General features: G+C 40.9%; 1 protein-coding gene across 1 annotated transcript in view; it reads right to left on the bottom strand.

Annotated features, from left to right (window-relative positions):
- Nucleotides 1-18,073, bottom strand: part of LOC126469719 (uncharacterized) — a 96,112-nt gene that overhangs the window by 55,723 nt on the left and 22,316 nt on the right. The window contains exon 3 of the mRNA XM_050096908.1: nt 14,859-15,090. Within this exon, the coding sequence (XP_049952865.1) occupies nt 14,859-15,090 (232 nt within the window). The remainder of the gene's footprint in view (nt 1-14,858; nt 15,091-18,073) is intronic.

Below are 18,073 nucleotides of genomic sequence, written 5' to 3'. Positions count from 1 at the left end.
TTTTATTTCCAAAGTTGAAAACCCCATCGAAAGGACGAAGATTTACAACGATAGAAGAGATAAAAGAAAATTCACAGAAATTGCATCCAGCGACAGGCGTATCAAGACTGCTTCCGGAAGCGGAAACGGAGTTGGGAGCGGTGTGTCAATTGTGGAGGAGAGTATTTTGAAGGGTACCATGCACAATAAGACAAAGGTAAGCGTCGAAAAAAATTTTGTGGACAAAGTTCAGGAATTCGATAATCTTTCACGCAGCGAATAGTCCGTGTGATGGAAAGAGCATAGGTCACACTGCAGAATGAGATTTTCACTCTGCAGCGGAGTGTGCGCTGATACGAAACTTCCTGGCAGATTAAAACTGTGTGCCGGACGGAGACTCGAACTCGGGACCTTTGCCTTTCGCGGGCAAGTGCTCTACCAACTGAGCTACCCAAGCACGACTCACGCCCCGTCCTCACAGCTTTACTTCTGCCAGTACCTCGTCTCCTACCTTCCAAACTCTACAGAAGCTCGCCTGCAAAAGCTGTGAGGACGGGGCGTGAGTCGTGCTTGGGTAGCTCAGTTGTTGGTAAAGCACTTGCCCATGAAAGGCAAACGTACCGAGTTCGAGTCTCAGTCCGGCACACAGTTTTAACCTGCCAAGAAGTTTCGTATCAGCGCACACTCCGCTGCTGAGTGAAAATCTCAGTCTGGAAACACCCCCGAGGCTGTGGCTAAGCCATGTCTCTGCAATATCCTTTCTTTCAGGAGTGCTAGTTCTGCAAGGTTCGCAGGAGAGCTTCTGTAAAGTTTGTTAGGTAGGAGACGAGGTACTGGCAGAAGTAAAGCTGTGAGGATGGGGCGTGAGTCGTGCTTGGGTGGCTCAGTTGGTAGAGCACTTGCCCGCGAAAGGCAAAAGTCCCGAGTTAGAGTCTCGGTCTGGCACACAGTTTTAATCTGCCAGGAAGTTTCATAGGTCATACTTTTTTATAAGAATTAAAGGACGCATGCACTTAATTGCAGACTAATATTCGTGAGGCCGATCTGTAGGATTCTTAAGGATATTCCAAGTTCTAAATACTGAAATTACTTAAGGAAAAAAAATTCTCTTAAACAACTAGGACTTTAGGAAACATGATTTATTTGGAACCTATCTTGCTTTCTTCAGACAAAGTGCCTTGTAGCCGGCCGCGGTGGTCTAGCGGTTCAGTCCGGAACCGCGCGACTACTACGGTCGCAGGTTCGAATCCTGCCTCGGGCATGGATGTGTGTGATGTCCTTAGGTTAGTTAAGTTTAAGTAGTTCTAAGTTCTAGGGGACTGATGACCACAGATGTTAAGTCCCATAGTGCTCAGAGCCATTTGAACGATTTGAAAGTGCCTTGTAAATGTTGAACGCAAGTGAAATGCTAGTTTTTGTCTCCCTACAGTTCGGAAAATCGATGGAAAATGTTTCACATTGTCAATTAATAACGAAGATACTGCTTATATGGCGTATCTCCTCAGATAATTCACTTTTATGTTCTGTAGATAACAGTGCTCTAAACAAACTTGTAACTTGTAGTCTTCACACAACGTAAAAAGAAATGCAATAGAATGTGTCAGTTACATATGGCTTGACGAGCGTTTCATTTCGGTGTGCACTGTGGATCTAGTTTTGAATTTTTTGCTAGCTGACTGCTGGTGTTATGCCGGCCACATGGCTCGTGCTCACATGGTGTGTGAAACAGCGGGCAAACTTACGCCACCACCTATATTTGGTTTCAGACAACTGGGATCTATGTTAAAGCATCTCAAAACTTACACTAAGGCTGTGGACCCTGTCCTCTTCAAAATTCGGAATACCTTAACAGCTACACAAATACATGGAAATTCCCTCTCTAAAATACTGGAGGAGGACGTGAAATACCTGACTTGTGTTGACGCATTTTTGACTAGAAGATCTCAGTACATCATACTGGACAGCGAACGTTCAACACAGATATAAGTAACATTGTGTGTTCAGCGTGCCGCTCGCATTTTCAGTGTCCATAAACGATTCATAGTATTTACACCACTCTCAGAGTATTTGCTGACGAAGCTGTCACATACAAAAAGGCATTGTCGTTGGTCGCTCGCGAGGTAACGCTGAACTACTACGGGCGTCGCTTCGGGTGATGTGGAAGTGGCGCTGTATTTCAACGAGACAGCTGCTCAGCATCTTCACGTGCTTACTGACGTGTTGCTGCAGTGGCTTGCCGGTATGTATAAGGAGGAATGTTGTTATCAAACATTTAGAGACCTACTTGACCGATTTACTTCAAAGTTCTTGGCCGATTGACTTCAAATTTCTGCATTCACATGAAACAATGAAGAAAATTATTGAAAACTTGAATGTCTGACAAACGAAATACATCGTGGTAAACTAATTTCTATCGCGAGAATAAATTACAGAGGCTGTACCCGTCTTGAAAATAGTACTATCAGACGTCACTACATCCTGGGACGAGTGAAAGCTCGAGAATTTGTCAGTAACACGATTCCAAATCTTCTTTATTGATTAGTTGCCGTTGTTACATGTGTAACGGAACAAGGCTCGCCGTGCAGTGTTGGCGCCCATTTTAAGTGTGCGGACTCCGATTCATTCGTCTGCAGGCGACGATGCTTACAAGGAAACCTCCCCATCGCACCCCCCCTCAGATTTAGTTATAAGTTGGCACAGTGGATAGACCTTGAAAAACTGAACACAGATCAATCGAATAAACAGGAAGAAGTTGTGTGGAACTATGAAAAAATAAGCAAAATATACAAACTGATTAGTCCATGCGCAAGATAGGCAATATTAAGGATAGACAGAACTCAGGACCACCGTGGCCCAGTGGTTAGCATGAGCAGCGGCGGAACGAGAGGTCCTTGGTTCAAGTCTTCCTTCGCGAGAACAGTTCAATTTTTTATTTTCAGACACTTATCAAAGTTCAGGCACTCACACATAATCAACTTCGCTCTCCAAAATTCCAGGACATGTTCAGATTTGCTTGGACATATGCAGGATTTGACGGTCTACGTTTGAAAACGTTAAAAACATATGTTTTGACAGAGTACAGGGAAAAGTGTGCGACTGTTTGGATTCATTTGTTGCAGTTTATGCGACAAACTCTTATGTTTTCATCACTTTTTTGGGAGTAATTATCACATCCACAAGAAAACCTAAATCGGGCAACGTAGAAGAATCTTTTTACCCATTCGCCAAGTGTACAAGTTAGGTGGGTCGACAACATATTCCTGTCATGAGACGCACATTCCATCACCAGTGTCGTATAGAATGTATCAGACGTGTTTTCCTGTGGAGGAATCGGTTGACCTGTGACCTTGCGATCAAATGTTTTCGGTTCCCATTCGAGAGGCACGTCCTTTCGCCTACTAATCGCACGGTTTTGCGGTGCGGTCGCAAAACACAGACACTAAACTTATTACAGTGAACAGAGACGTCAATGAATGAATGGACAGATCATAGCTTTGCGAAAACAAAAAAAAAAATTTTCGCTTGATGGGAGACTTGAACCAAGGACCTCTCGTTCCGCAGCTGCTCAAGCTGACCACGGGACCATGGCGCTCCCGACTCAAATTATTCTTGATGTTTCCTATGTTCGCGTGGGCTAATCAGTTTGTATATTTTGTTTATTTTTTTATAGTTTCACACAACTTCTTCCTGTTTTCTCGATTGATCTGTGTTCAGTTTTTCAAGGCCTATCCACTGTGCCAACTTATAACTAAATCTGAGGGGGGTGCGATGGGGAGGTTCCCTTGTTAGTACAGCCCATGCCTTGGTGAGTTGAAATTCCGTGTCTCTGTTAATCACGTTATTACTTATACGTATTTCGACTGCTTGTTTAATGATGAAGTCACAGTACGTGGAAGCGGACGAAAGAATCTTTGTCTCTCCGTAGTTCATGCTATGTGCCGTGTCAAGACAGTGATCAGTAACAAGAGGCTTTTCTGGTTAACCCAATCTGGTGTGAAGTGTATGTTCAGAGCACCTATCCTTAACAATGGGACTCGTCTGGCCAGTGTATGATTTCCCACACTGGCATGGTATTTTACATATCTCTGGTCTCCTTAGACCTAGGTTCTCATTAACAGAACGCAGCATCGTTAGCACTCGCGCTGGACGGCGGAAGACACGTTATATTTTACGTGTCTTGAACAGCCTGCCGATCTTAAAGGATGCGTCAGCAACATAGGGTACAAAAACCATCCTCTTGGAGTTATCCATTTCTCCTGGCTAGTCTTGAGGGTCAGTGCGTCCAGGTTGAAATGCATTACGAATCTGTTTATCGGCGTATCCGTTTTGTACAAACCAGAGCGAAGATAGCTAAGCTCTGCTGATAAGCTCCGTACATCTGAGATAACTCTAGCCCTCTGAACGAGAGTCCATAATACGCCACTGCGTTGAGATGGGTGATGGCAGCTCGTAGCTCGTAGATATAGCTCAGTGTGAGTTCGTTTACGAAACACACTGTGACCCAAGGAACCGTCTTCTTTTCTGCGGACCAAGACATCTAAGAACTGGAGGTCTGCATTTTTCCCCACTTCCATGGTGAAGCAAACGCTCGGATGGAGGGACTTTAAGTGTTCCAGAAAGGCAGGAAGCGTTTCTACTCTGTGGTGTCACCGCGACACCACACTTGCTAGGTGGTAGCCTTTAAATCGGCCGCGGTCCATTAGTATACGTCGGACCCGCGTGTCGCCACTGTCAGTGATTGCAGAGCGAGCGCCACCACACGGCAGGTCTAGAGAGACTTACTAGCACTCGCCCCAGTTGTACAGCCGACTTTGCTAGCGATGCTACACTGACAAATACGCTCTCATTTGCCGAGACGATAGTTAGCATAGCCTTCAGCTACGTCATTTGCTACGACCTAGCAAGGCGTCATCACAGGTTTATATTGAGATTATTAGTGATGTATCAACAAGAGCGATGTTCTCCAATTATGGATTAAAGTTAAGTATTACATCAACTACGTACTTTATTTGCTACTATTAATTCCCATAACTGTTCCAGACCTCACGCCAGTCTGCGTGAGCTAAACGCGTGCCTTTCGGCTTCCTCTCATAGTGACTTGGCTGTCTTGCCAAGTCACAACATACTCCATGTGGCCATACTACAAATGTGTCGTCCACATATCTCCAGAAACATTTAGGTTTCAACACCGCCGACTGAAGTGGTTTTTCCTCGAATTCTTCCATAAAAAAGTCTACTATGGGAGACAAAGGGCTACCCATAGCAACACCGTCAGTTTGCTCAAAATTTGTTCTCTAAGTAAAAAGTAAATTGAGGTAAGCGCGTGTCTGAATAGATGTAAAATGTCCTCCTCCAACTTAGCTTCTGTAAGTTGTAATGAATCCACCAGAGGTACTTGTGTGAACCAAAAGGTCACATCAAATCTCATTAATACATCAGCTGGTTCGAGACGCAAAGTCTTCCGTCGTTGTACAATATCTTATGAGTTTCTAATGTGATGTTCACATTTTCCTACCAAAGAACTCAGAAGAGAAGCCAGATGTTTTGCTAGGTAACATGTTGGGGCTCCCATATTGCTCACAATGGGGCGAAGTGGAACCCCTTCCTTATGGATCTTAGGCAGCCCATAATGTCGTGGTGAAATTGGTGTTTGTACTCTTAAGCACTTTTTAAGCTATTCAGGAAACTGGCTGTGTTTAAGAAGGGCGAGTGACTTCCGTTGTACGTTGTACCACGTCAGTCAGACAGTACTTGCACTTGGTGTAGTGTAAAACAGCACCCTTACCATACTGGCAGAGAAAGGAAAATACTGAGAGTACTCTACTAAAACACTTAACTTCTGGGTTATATCATGTCGCATAAATAATTCCAAATTATTCTATGCAACCATATTTAATGAAGCTAAGTCATGAAATAGCGAAGTCGAATTCAAACCAGTCTTTTTGGCAGAGTTCTGCTTAAGTACGGTATACCTGTAAAACAGACTCTTGTATAAGGCACAAGTGCAATCTGTTCGAGAAGACAGACCCAGTACTTTGCGTGATCGTATGGAGTTGTCAGAAGTTGTCGCACGAATCTACAGACGAGCTACTAGGACTGTAAAGGGCGGTATATCTCAAACGAAAGTGTAAGAGATATGGTGAGAAAACTTCATGAAAACCACACTGGAAAAATGTAGAGAACTAGTTCTTCAGGTAGACTGTGAAACAGTTTTCTGCTTTCACCCTACATCTGGAGCAGGGCTCATGAATATTAGATAAGAGAATGGGACAGGACAGGGAATAGCTAAAAAGTCGTATCCCGTACAGTGGCTTGATGGTATTGCAACGCTCCCATGCAATGCGAAATTGACCATTAGATGCCACGAGATGAGGACACGCCAGTATAAAGAAGGAAAGAAGTATTGTGTTAAGGTTGTTGTTTGTTGTTGTGGTCTTCAGTCCAGAGACTGGTTTGATGCAGTTCTCCATGCTACTCTAACCTGTGCAAGCTTCTTCATCTCCCAGTACCTATTGCAACTTACATCATTCTGAATCTGTTTAGTGTATTCATCTCTTGGTATCCCTCTACGATTTTTACCCTCCACGCTGTCCTCCAATACTAAATTGGTGATCCCTTGATGCCTCAAAATATGTCATACCAACCGATCCCTTCTTCTAGTCAAGTTGTGCCACATATTTCTCTTCTTCCCAATTCTATTCAATACCTCCTCATTAGTTATGTGATCTACCCATCTAATCTTCAGCATTCTTCTGTAGTGCCACATTTAGGAAGCTTCCATTCTCTTCATGTCTAAACTGTTTATCGTCCACGTTTCACTTCCATACATGGCTACACTCCATACAAATACTTTCAGAAACGACTTCCTGACGCTTAAATCTATACTCGATGTTAACAAATTTCTCTTCTTCAGGAACGCTTTCCTTGCCATTGCCAGTCTACATTTTATATCCTCTCTACTTCGACCATCATCAGTTATTTTGCTCCCCAAATAGCAAAACTCATTTACTACTTTAAGCGTCCCATTTCCTAATCTTATTCCCTCAGCATCACCCTATTTAATTCGACTACATTCCATTATCCTCGCTTTGCTTTTGTTGATGTTAATCTTATAGCCTTTCATGATACTGTCCATTCCGTTCAGCTGCTCTTCCAGGTCCTTTGCTGTCTCTGAGAGAATTACAATGTCATCGGCGAACCTCAAAGTTTTTATTTCTTCTCCATGGATTTTAAGTCCTACTCCAAATTTTTCTTTTCTTTCCTTTACTGCTTGCTCAACATACAGATTGAACAACATCGGGGATAGGCTACAACCCTGTCTCACTCCCTTCCCAACCACTGCTTCCCTTTCATGCCCCTCGACTCTTATAACTGCCATCTGGTTTCTGTACAAATTGTAAATAGCCCTTCGCTCCCTGTATTTGACCCCTGCCACCTTCAGTAATCGAAAGAGAGTATTCCAGTCAACATTGTCAAAAGCTTTCTCTAAGTCTACAAATGCTAGAAACTTTGGTTTGCCTATCTTCTAAGATAAGTCGTAAGGTCAGTATTGCCTCGCATGTTCCAACATTTCTACGGAATCCAAACTGATCTTCCCCGAGGTCTGCTTCTACCAGTTTTTCCATTCGTCTGTAAAGAAATAGTATTAGTATTTTCAGCCATGATTTATTAAACTGATAGTTCGGTAATTTTCACATCTGTCAGCACCTGCTTTCTTTGGGATTGGAATTATAATATTCTTATTGAAGTCTGAGGGTATTTCCCCTGTCTCATATGTCTTGCTCACCAGATGGTAGAGTTTTGTCAGGGCTGAACTACTGAGATACATCTCCCAAGGCTATCAGTAGTTCTAATGGAATGTTGTGTACTCCCGGGGCCTTGTTCCAACTTAGGTCTTTCAGTGATCTGTCAAACTCTTTACACAGTGTCATATCTCCCATTTCATCTTCATCTACATCTTCTTCCATTTCCATAATATTGTCCTCAAGAACATTGCCCCTTTATAGACACTCTATATACTCATTCCACCTTTCTGCTTTCCCTTCTTTGCTTAGAACTGGGTTTCCATCTGAGCTCTTGATATTCATGCAAGTGGTTCTCTTTTCTCCAAAGGTCTCTTTAATTTTCCTGTAGGCAGTATCTATCTTACCCCTAGTGATATACGCTTCTACATCCTTACATTTGTCCTCTAGCCATCCCTGCTTAGCCATTTTGCACTTCCTGTCGATCTCATTTTTGAGACGTTTGTATTCCTTTCTGCCTGCTTCATTTACTGCATTTTTGTATTTTCTCCTTTTATCAATTAAATTAAATATCTTCTGTTACCCATGGATTTCTATTAGCCCTCGTCTGTTTAGCTACTTGATCCTCTGTTGCTTTCACTATTTCATTTCTCAAAGCTACCCATTCTTCTTCTACTGTACTTCTTTCCCCCATTCTTGTCAATCGTTCCATAATGCTCTCCCTGAAACTCACTACAACCTCTGGTTCTGTCAGTTTATTCAGGTCCCATCTCCTTAAATTCCCACCTTTTTGCAGTTTCTTCAGTTTTAATCTACAGTTTATAACCACTAGATTGTGGTCAAAGCCCACATCTGCTCCTGGAAATGTCTTACAATTTAAAACCTGGTTCCTAAATCTCTTTGTTCCTACATCTCGGTCTTACCATTATATAATCAGTCTGAAACCTTCCAGTATCTCTAGGCTTCTTCCTTGCATACAACCTTCTTTCATGATTCTTGAATCAAGTTCTTCGTATAAAACAATGCATATCATCTACGGCTTCATTGTTCTGCAGCCACCGAACCATACGTAATCTCTTCTGTGGCACGCCGTCATATACAGCTACCCAGACCAACATTCCTGTACCAACAGGTTCTTTGTCATGCGTAATTATCATTAATGTATGTGTACACAGTTCAGTTGCTGACACCTTAGCAATGAGTGAGAAGTGCATTGCGTCATACTTAAGGAGGTAGAAAGCAGACTTTTGATGTGTTTTTGCGAGGAATTCCTGGGGAGTTTTCGCGAAGAATGCGAATGGAAAATCCAGAGGATTTGGCTACAGCACTACATGTTGCGACGCATTTGCAAGGAATAGATATTGCTACACGAGTATGCAATGATAAGCGAATTTATACTTCTAAAAAGAATTGTTATCGTTGGGGGAAGAAAGGGCATTTGAAGGCGCAATGGTACAGATATGGGTGTTTTGATCACAAGGCAATCGAGTGTGGGACTAGGAAGCAGGGTAACGGAAGCAAGCAATGGAAAACGTTAAACATAAACGGCGGTGTTAAGTTCATCGGAAAACGTTCCCTCAGAGCACTTCAGACACTAATGCAGAGAGGGACTGTTGTTTGATGGGCTTTGTAAATGTTAAGGAATGTAAATTTTTAGTCAATACCCGTGTACATGTATATGTGATTAGTCTAGACCTCGTGGGTAGGAGAAGACAAGGGAATCCAAGGGATAGATTACGTGGAGTGGGAAGTATTGATTTGGTGTCTTATGGACAACACAGTTCGTTTTTAGGATTGTAGCTACAGAATTGCGTGAGCGTATGGAAGTGTTGCCAACTGTGAGACAAGGGTATTCCGTCATTCTTGGACTTGGCTTCCTGGACAGCCATCATGCAGAAATTAATCTTGCACAGTGTACAGCTAAGCTTGGTGGGAACTTGTTTTCAACGAGTCCAATAGCCATGAACGTTTCAGTGTTGCACGGTACACTGATTGCTAAGTGTCAGCAACTGAACTGTGTACACATACATTAATGATAATTACGCATGACAAAGTGCTTGCTGGTACAGGGATGTTGGTTTTGGTATCTGTATATGACGGCGTGCCACAGAAGAGATTACGTATGGTTGAGTGACTGCAGAACAATGAAGCCGTAGATGAAATGCATTGTTTTATACGAAGAAGAGTTAGGCATGTAACGAACGTTAATGCTGGACTAATGATTCCGGTAAGCTTTGATAACTTTGGGACAGATGAAGTGAATCTCCCAAAAGGATTACTTATAACGAGTTTAGAGATACTCGAGGATCAGGGTATCTATCGATGGACCACGAGGTGATCGAAGCATCAAACACACCATCAATGCGTCTGTACTGTGAGTCAACTTCTGTTACTTGAAAGATAGCGAAACAGAAGCCATGGAAACTTTGTTGTTAGGATATTCAGATTTATTCGTCTCAGATGGTCCACTACCAACAACTCCTACCACACAATACCACATATCAACAGGCGATAATCCACCAGGCAATAAGAAACCATACAGAATAGCGAAACACGTACAGCCACTAGTAAACGAATTTATAAATCAACAATTATTTGAGGATATTATGGAGCATAGTGACTGTCCGTGGTCAGCAAATATTGTTATTGTGCCCAAACAGACAGTTGAAGGTACTCGAACATGCAGATTTTGCTGTGACAACCGTTAATTGAACGCATGAACCACAACGGATGCGTATCTGATCCCCCATATTACGGATATATTAGACAACCTAGGGCGATGTAAATATTTTTCTACCACTGATCTTAGAAAGGATTATCACCAATTAGAATGTTTGCCGACGATAGACCTAAAACAGATTTGAGAACGCCTTTACTTTATTATCAATATCGAAAAATGCCGTTTAGACTGACAAATATTGTGGGTACGTTGCAACTCCTACTAGATGGGCCACTTAGTAGTTTAAAATCGAAAATCTGTATGTTATATCTTGATGATATAACTAGAGAAGATCATATTAAGTGTCTGGATGAAGTATTTTGTTTGCTGCGGCAGCACATTTTACTCTTAGTGTAGAGAAATGCCATTTGTTCACACACAAGTAAGTTACCTCGGGCATATTATCAGCCAAGACGGTGTGAGAAAACATCCTTGACTTAATCCGTCATAGCTGATTTTTACACTCCACAAACTATTAAACAATAACAGTCCTTTATTGGATTATGCAATAATTATCGTAAATTCGCGAAGGGATTATCTGAAACTGCACAGCCATTAACTAAGTTGCTACAAAAATGTGTTAGTTTTCAGTGGACAGTACAGCGTCAAGATGCATTCGAGAAGCTAAAGGAGATATTAATATCAGACCCTGTGTTAATCTTCCCTGATTCTGTACAGGAATTCATACTCACGTGCGATACCTCCAGCAATGATTTCGATTGTATGTTAAGGAGGGTAGGACGTCAAATGGGCCGACTTGGAGCAGGAGAGGCACCACAGGACATTTTATTTTCTACTGTCTATACTTTTACAAATAAATTCATAAAATTTTGTCAGCATGACCAGGAAGGATTCAGGATTCACACTCATAGCAGTGGAAGTGCAAAAACATAACAAAATAAATTTGTTTTAGATATGAAATTTCATCATTTTTTCACTTACTGTTGGCTACATTTGTTGTTATAGGTACATTTTTCTTCACAAGTAAGAGAGATTCTTTGATGAATTTTGCACAGCATACGAACGGGTGTATGAAACTCTAGAATTTTCCAAATCTATTAAAAACTGTGGTAAAAATTGAGATAATTAATTACAAAATTTGATTTTTTTCTAAACATAAAGTTTAAAACGTAACAGCTCATTCATTTTTTCATAAATTAAATAGATTCTAGAGTTTCAGTATGGTTTGTATGCTGTGCAAAATTCATCGACCAGTTTCTCTTACTTGTGTAGAAAAGTGTACCTATAGCAACAAATGCAGCCAATAGTAAGTGAAAAAATGATGAAATTTCACATGTAAAAAAAATGATTTTGTTATGTTTTTGAGCTTCCACTGCTACGAGGATGAATCCTGAATCCTTCCTGGTCATGCTGACAAAGTTTTATGAATTTACTTGTACAGTGGAAATTAAAATGTCCTGTGGTGCCTCTCCTGCTCCAAGTCGGCCCGTTCGACGTCCTACCCTCCTTAAGTCAGAGTGTTGAAGGGAAAGAACATACAGTGGCATTCGCCTCCAGACAATTGAATAAGGCTGACACTAATTACTCGACATTGGCAAAAGAAATGTTAGCAGTTGTTTACGGAATCTCTTATTTTCGTTGCTATTTGTATGGTCGGAAATTCAGAGTAATTACAGACCACACATCTTTAAAATGGTTATTAGGGGTCGATTAACGAGATGGGCGTTAAAATTGAGTGAGTTCGACTATGAAGTAATTCATAAGGCAGGAGGCAAACATATCCTAAGCAGGAGCATACCAGTTTTATCAAGTAGTTGGTGAAAGTTAGAAAGATTGAATGAAGGTACAATCAACCGACAGTGAGTGTCAGTTATTTCAAATGGAATCCCAGTTTGAAACGCAAGACTGCCTGCTGTGCGCAGCTACAGAGTGCATTGTAGTTCCTGCAGTACTGAGAACGGAAGTGTTACGTCAAACACACGACCACTTTTACCAGGTTATGGAGGAAGAAAATCAACTGGTGGATATTTAGCTGAAAAATTTTGGTGGAAAAGTCGTAGCAGTGATGTAGAACAATATATAAGAAACTGCGTCCAGAGTATACAAGAGTAGACTGGAGTCGTCATAAAATTCGGTTACAAACACTACCAGAAGCTGACAAATCACCTTATATGCTAGGACGGGACGTGTTAGGACCTTTTAATAGAACACAAGCTGGTAATAAATATGTGCTTACGATGTTAGATTATCTTTCGCGATATTTATTTATGGTTGCCATTCCAAATCAGAAGGCGAGTACTGTAGCACAAGCCCTGGTAAACAACTGGTTACTGAAATTTGGCATACCAGGAGTGATTATTACAGGTCAGCCTACTGAATTTGTATCCGAGCTACTGAAACAGTTATATCGCTTAATGAAAATTAAGAAGTTACGTACCAGTGAGTTCACGGTACTTAATCTAAGTTGTTAAGCCATTATGTAAATTCACTGCATTCATACTGGGACGCATATTTTAAGTTTTGCCAACAGCATATATTACTCATAAATTCGTACTGGAACTGGCCTCTCGCCATGCTAGGTGGTATATGGGTGGAAAATGCCATCACCTTTTGATGTAGTTTAACCTAAGCTGGGTCCACAGGGCGAACCAGTGAAAAATTTTGTGAAGAAATTGAGAGTAATTTGGCAAAGAGTAAAGCGTGCCAACACAAAAGCTTTCGAGAAACAAGAACGTCTTGAGCATTCGTGGAGTAAACTGCCACAGTACAGGATTGGACTGTAGGTATTACTAGCTAAATTTCATGTAGACGTATGTATAGTATTTTTTAAATGCTTAGGTTAGTCTTAATTTTCATTACTTATCATGTTCTGTGTTTATATACTTGTAGAAAGGAGGGAGTGCATTATCATAGGCATTTGGTACGCAAGAATAGGTTCTGAGAAATCTGTGAAGAAAACAGACTGTGTGAAAATTAAGTTGGTTACCCAATCGCACAGACTAATAAGAACATAGGCAGGCTGCACTTGGTCAAACAACCGAATGTTACTGGATTTTTCCGCAGTACAACATGGCAACACGGGCTGGGAGCGGGTAACACTACACCTCAAAGGACAACGCAAAATCACCCACGCACATGGGTCGCACAGTCCGTTACTGACTTTAAATGCTCGCCGCTACCTATGGATAACAAGCGAATTCTGATACACCTATTCTTTGTTAGAGGAAGGTCAAAGAGACTGTACTTCCAAAACGTCGCTACCACTCCACGGTTAGTGTACAGCGAAGGTTTTACTGTGTCAAATGAGAAACATGTTACACTTCGAAAATTTTCAACTTCCGTGCACCTTGCAGTTTAGCTATCACAATGGAACGACTAATTGTTCAACATTAAACAAAATAATTTCTCCTTAACAGTAAACATATTTCATCCAACTGTATCCCGCAATTAATTACTTAATTATAACTATTTGTCAGGAAACAAATGAAAAATTCGGAGTAGGTATTAAAATTCATGGAGAAGAAATAAAAACTTTGAGGTTTGTCGATGAGATTGTAATTCTGTCAGAGACAGCAAAGGACTTGGAAGAGCAGTTGAATGGAATGGACAGTGTCTTGAAAGGAGGATATAAGATGAACATCAACAAAAGCAAAACAAGGATAGTGGAATGTAGTCTAATTAAGTCGAGTGATGCTGAGAGAATTAGATTAGGAAATGAGACACTTAAAGTAGTAAAGGAGGTTTGCTATTTGGGGAGCAAAATAACTGATGATGGTCGAAGTAGAGAGGATATAAAATGTAGGCTGGCAATGGCAAGGAAAGCGTTTCTGAAGAAGAGAAATTTGTTAACATCCAGTATTGATTTAAGTGTCAGGAAGTCATTTCTGAAAGTATTCGTATGGAGTGTAGCCATGTATGGAAGTGAAACATGGACGATAACTAGTTTGGACAAGAAGAGAATAGAAGCTTTCGATATGTGGTGCTACAGAAGAATGCTGAAGATAAGGTGGGTAGGTCACGTAACTAATGAGGAGATATTGAATAGGATTGGGGAGAAGAGAAGTCTGTGGCACAACTTGACCAGAAGAAGGGATCGGTTGGTAGGACATGTTCTGAGGCATCAAGGGATCACCAATTTAGTATTGGAGGGCAGCGTGGAGGGTAAAAATCGTAGAGGGAGACCAAGAGATGAATACACTAAGCAGATTCAGAAGGATGTAGGTTGCAGTAGGTACTGGGAGATGAAAAAGCTTGCACAGGATAGAGTAGCATGGAGAGCTGCATCAAACCAGTCTCAGGACTGAAGACCACAACAACAACAACTATTTGTCGTTGACACAAGGATAGAATTTACATAAATCCTCCGTACAGTGTCACCCAAAGTAAATGTGGCATGGAAACATTGCTACTGGGAAAGACAGTCACTCATGCATACTCGGAGAAATTATGTACATTACCTGTGATCAGCCATCCAGGTAGGACGAATTTTAATGCAATCAGAGTGTAGTAATTCGTCATTTTTGTCGTAGATGGCAAGCCAGAAGGGCATGCAAGCGTCTCCCTCAACAGGCTCATCTTCGGATCCCTTGTTCCAGCCATTAGGGTACTCCTGGCGAGGGAAACTGACACTTGTGCGGAAGCAGCCGCCTCGGTGTTCCGAAGCGGACCAGCGGACAAGCGGTGCTGCGTCTGAAATTGCATCGTTAACAAAAGTGGAACTTAGTCCCTTTCTGTTTCATATTTCTCGTGTTATGAGACTTGAAACAAAAATTCATTGTGTATGTTTGTTTTCTTCTGGACTCCCTCCACTCCTACGCCGATATCGAAAATATAACATTTTTAAACAGCTTACTTGTAATGCGAATATGAAACAGATTATTCCACGATACCTGTTAGAATTGTTACTAAGAAGAGTAAAAACATGATACTGCGCTTAATTTGTGGTTTTTGCTGACAGTGATAGTCAATCAGGGAAAATGGTGAGAGTTCTCAACACGTAAATAGCAGTAATGCTCGCACAGTTAAAATCTAAAACAAAATGAACGCACCCGTTTCTGCGACACTATGTTTTTACTTCTTCACCTTAATATTTATCCAATGTGTAACAGCCACAGAACAAAATGAAATACTTAACCTTCTGGGGTTTATATATTCGTTGCTTTCTGAAAGCAATCCATCTTATGCGTCTAAAGTAAGTCGTAGTTACAATACACTCAATATTTTAAGTGTGCTATATGCGATTTATTCTTTTTATTTTGCCATCGAACTTAAATTTCTATCTACGTAAATTTGAGGGTTCGTTATGGATGTTCACTTAAATATAATAGAGCTATTATTGCATAAAATACTTTCAGGCAGCAGAATACAGGTTTCAAATGTCGTTATTTAGATAGGTGGGTGTGGTATATAGTTGCCTGTCCAAATATGCCATGTGCGATGGCCAAACTTCTTCACTCAATTCGTCTACGATTAAGAATTTAACGAGTGAACTGGTACTCAAAAGTGTACGTCTGAACTTCGAAGGAAAAGTAAATGGCGTAACACCTACAAACGACATTTGAATCGTTAAATGTTTCGACTGCTAGACCAATAAGCAATTTTCCGCTTCCCTTATTTATCATTTATCTGACACAGTTGTTGTAGTGATGGAAGATTTTCACTTGTTTGCTTGCTCCGTGTAGTGTGTTCCGCAGGCTCTCTGCAAGGTCTCATCTGCGGAACTGATTTTAATTGTGAGTACTTAGCATTACTTATACATACAGATTAATTTCCAGCCTATCCTAATGAAATTTAAAACATTTTTACTGGATAACTTTGACTGTCGAGACGAAACACTATTATTTTAATTCTACAATATTTTTTATCAACACCTGTCAGTTGACAGACGTCTTCTGTGACTACACTGCATTGTACTAGCAGCCGTAATGCCATCGATAAAATGTGGACTACTTCTTTAAAGTAGAAATCGTAAAACATACGTTCCACTGTGATTTCTTACGCTAACTACTCATCTGGCATAGCATATGACACCCAGAAGGTACAGGACATTTAAGAAACCCTTTTATAATCTCTGGGGCCACATTTTTTACGCGAAAGCCAGAAAAGAGTGAATCGAGATGTATATTTGAAAATTCTTCGTTTTAGATTTATTAATGAAAGAAAACTACACAAGCATGAATGCATGGTTTCGCGGCGATATGAATTAATAAAATTCTCAAACCAGAAATTCACAACAATGTGTAATGTCCTCCAATTACCCACACAGTATTTATGGTCAGATGAAAATCTTCATGGAACGGTTTAGGCTAGACATCAGCAGCAATTTTAAGATTTATGTGTGCACTGGAATTGCAGGTGATTGCCTGACAGACCTCCCAGCAAGTCTTGTAAGTACAATCTACAAGGAATTTTTTCAAAATATTCTTCCAAGTGCGCTCCTGCAAATATGAGGAAGCATGTCGTTTATGCGTGTTGGGGCTCCAGTAAATTTCAGTCGCATTGTTCCAAATAGTCTGGACGATATCTACCTCGACGGATAGATAATAATAGTTTCATGACCTGCACGTTCGTCCAACTTCAGTCCTTTGCGTTATTATCTATCAAGCCACATAAAACTGGTCTATGCAGCAGATGTACCTAATGTTCAAATGTTTCGTCAGTTTATCGTACGAGCCTGCGAAACCATTCAGTACCGTCTGGGGTCGTTTGAAGGGATGAGACAGTCCATGATGCGATGAGTGCTTGAGTGCACAGCAGCAAATTGATATTTTGAGCATTTGTTGTGAGTTTCCCATCTGAGAATTTTGGAAAATATCCTTTCGTTAACAACTCAGAAAGAAAGTCGTTCCAGACATACGTTTATATTGACTTTCTTCTAGTTTGATGTAAATATCCGCACCCATTGTTTATTAGCATATTTCTGTTACAATGCGCTTGCTTCACTCTGTAGTGTAGTGTGCGATGTAACGGACCTTCATGACTGATGAAAACTGCGTAGTCGAGCGGATGAGGATACGAATTTTCGTCAATTGCTGTCTACGGTCTACCTTTATAGGCATCCAAATACTCCCAATGGATCTACGCCGATCTTCAGAATGTGAGCACATCCTTCCTTCCATTCTCCCAAATGCGCTAATGTTCTCTCTGCGGACATTCGAAAACTAGCAGAGAAATACAGTCACATTCAAGCTTCGGGTCGCTCCGTAACAAATGCTCTAATGATTCGGACGGAAGGCTTCTGACAGGAATAGCTTGCGTATTCGTACACACCTCTAATAGCTCAAGATAGTTCAACAGATTTTGATTTTCCAAAATTTGCATTAGTGCGGAAAAATTTAGTTTATCACCATTTGCGAGATTAAATGGTTTACGCGTTAACATTGTCATCACCGCCATGTTTCTAGAGACGTTAGAGATTCATCCAGGAAACTTTTGTTTTTTTACATACGCCTTCGTTCAAAGAAAGACTAGTCACAATGGAAATAACACAGTGTAGACGTTGTACACGGAAGTTTCATTAAAAAATGAAGCGGATAAATACAGTAGAAAGACTTTTCTTATTTTTTGAGAAACAACTGCTGGTAACACTGGCATGTGACTTATAGCTTTAAATTATTCCTGAAGTATTCTTTTTAACTCCGAACTGTTTGAACAATAATGGCCGGCCGTGGTG

Source organism: Schistocerca serialis, chromosome 3 (assembly GCF_023864345.2).
Source record: "Schistocerca serialis cubense isolate TAMUIC-IGC-003099 chromosome 3, iqSchSeri2.2, whole genome shotgun sequence".
NCBI lineage: Eukaryota > Metazoa > Arthropoda > Insecta > Orthoptera > Acrididae > Schistocerca > Schistocerca serialis.
Note: the sequence above shows the minus strand (reverse complement) of the source record. Positions and strands in the feature narration are given on the sequence as shown.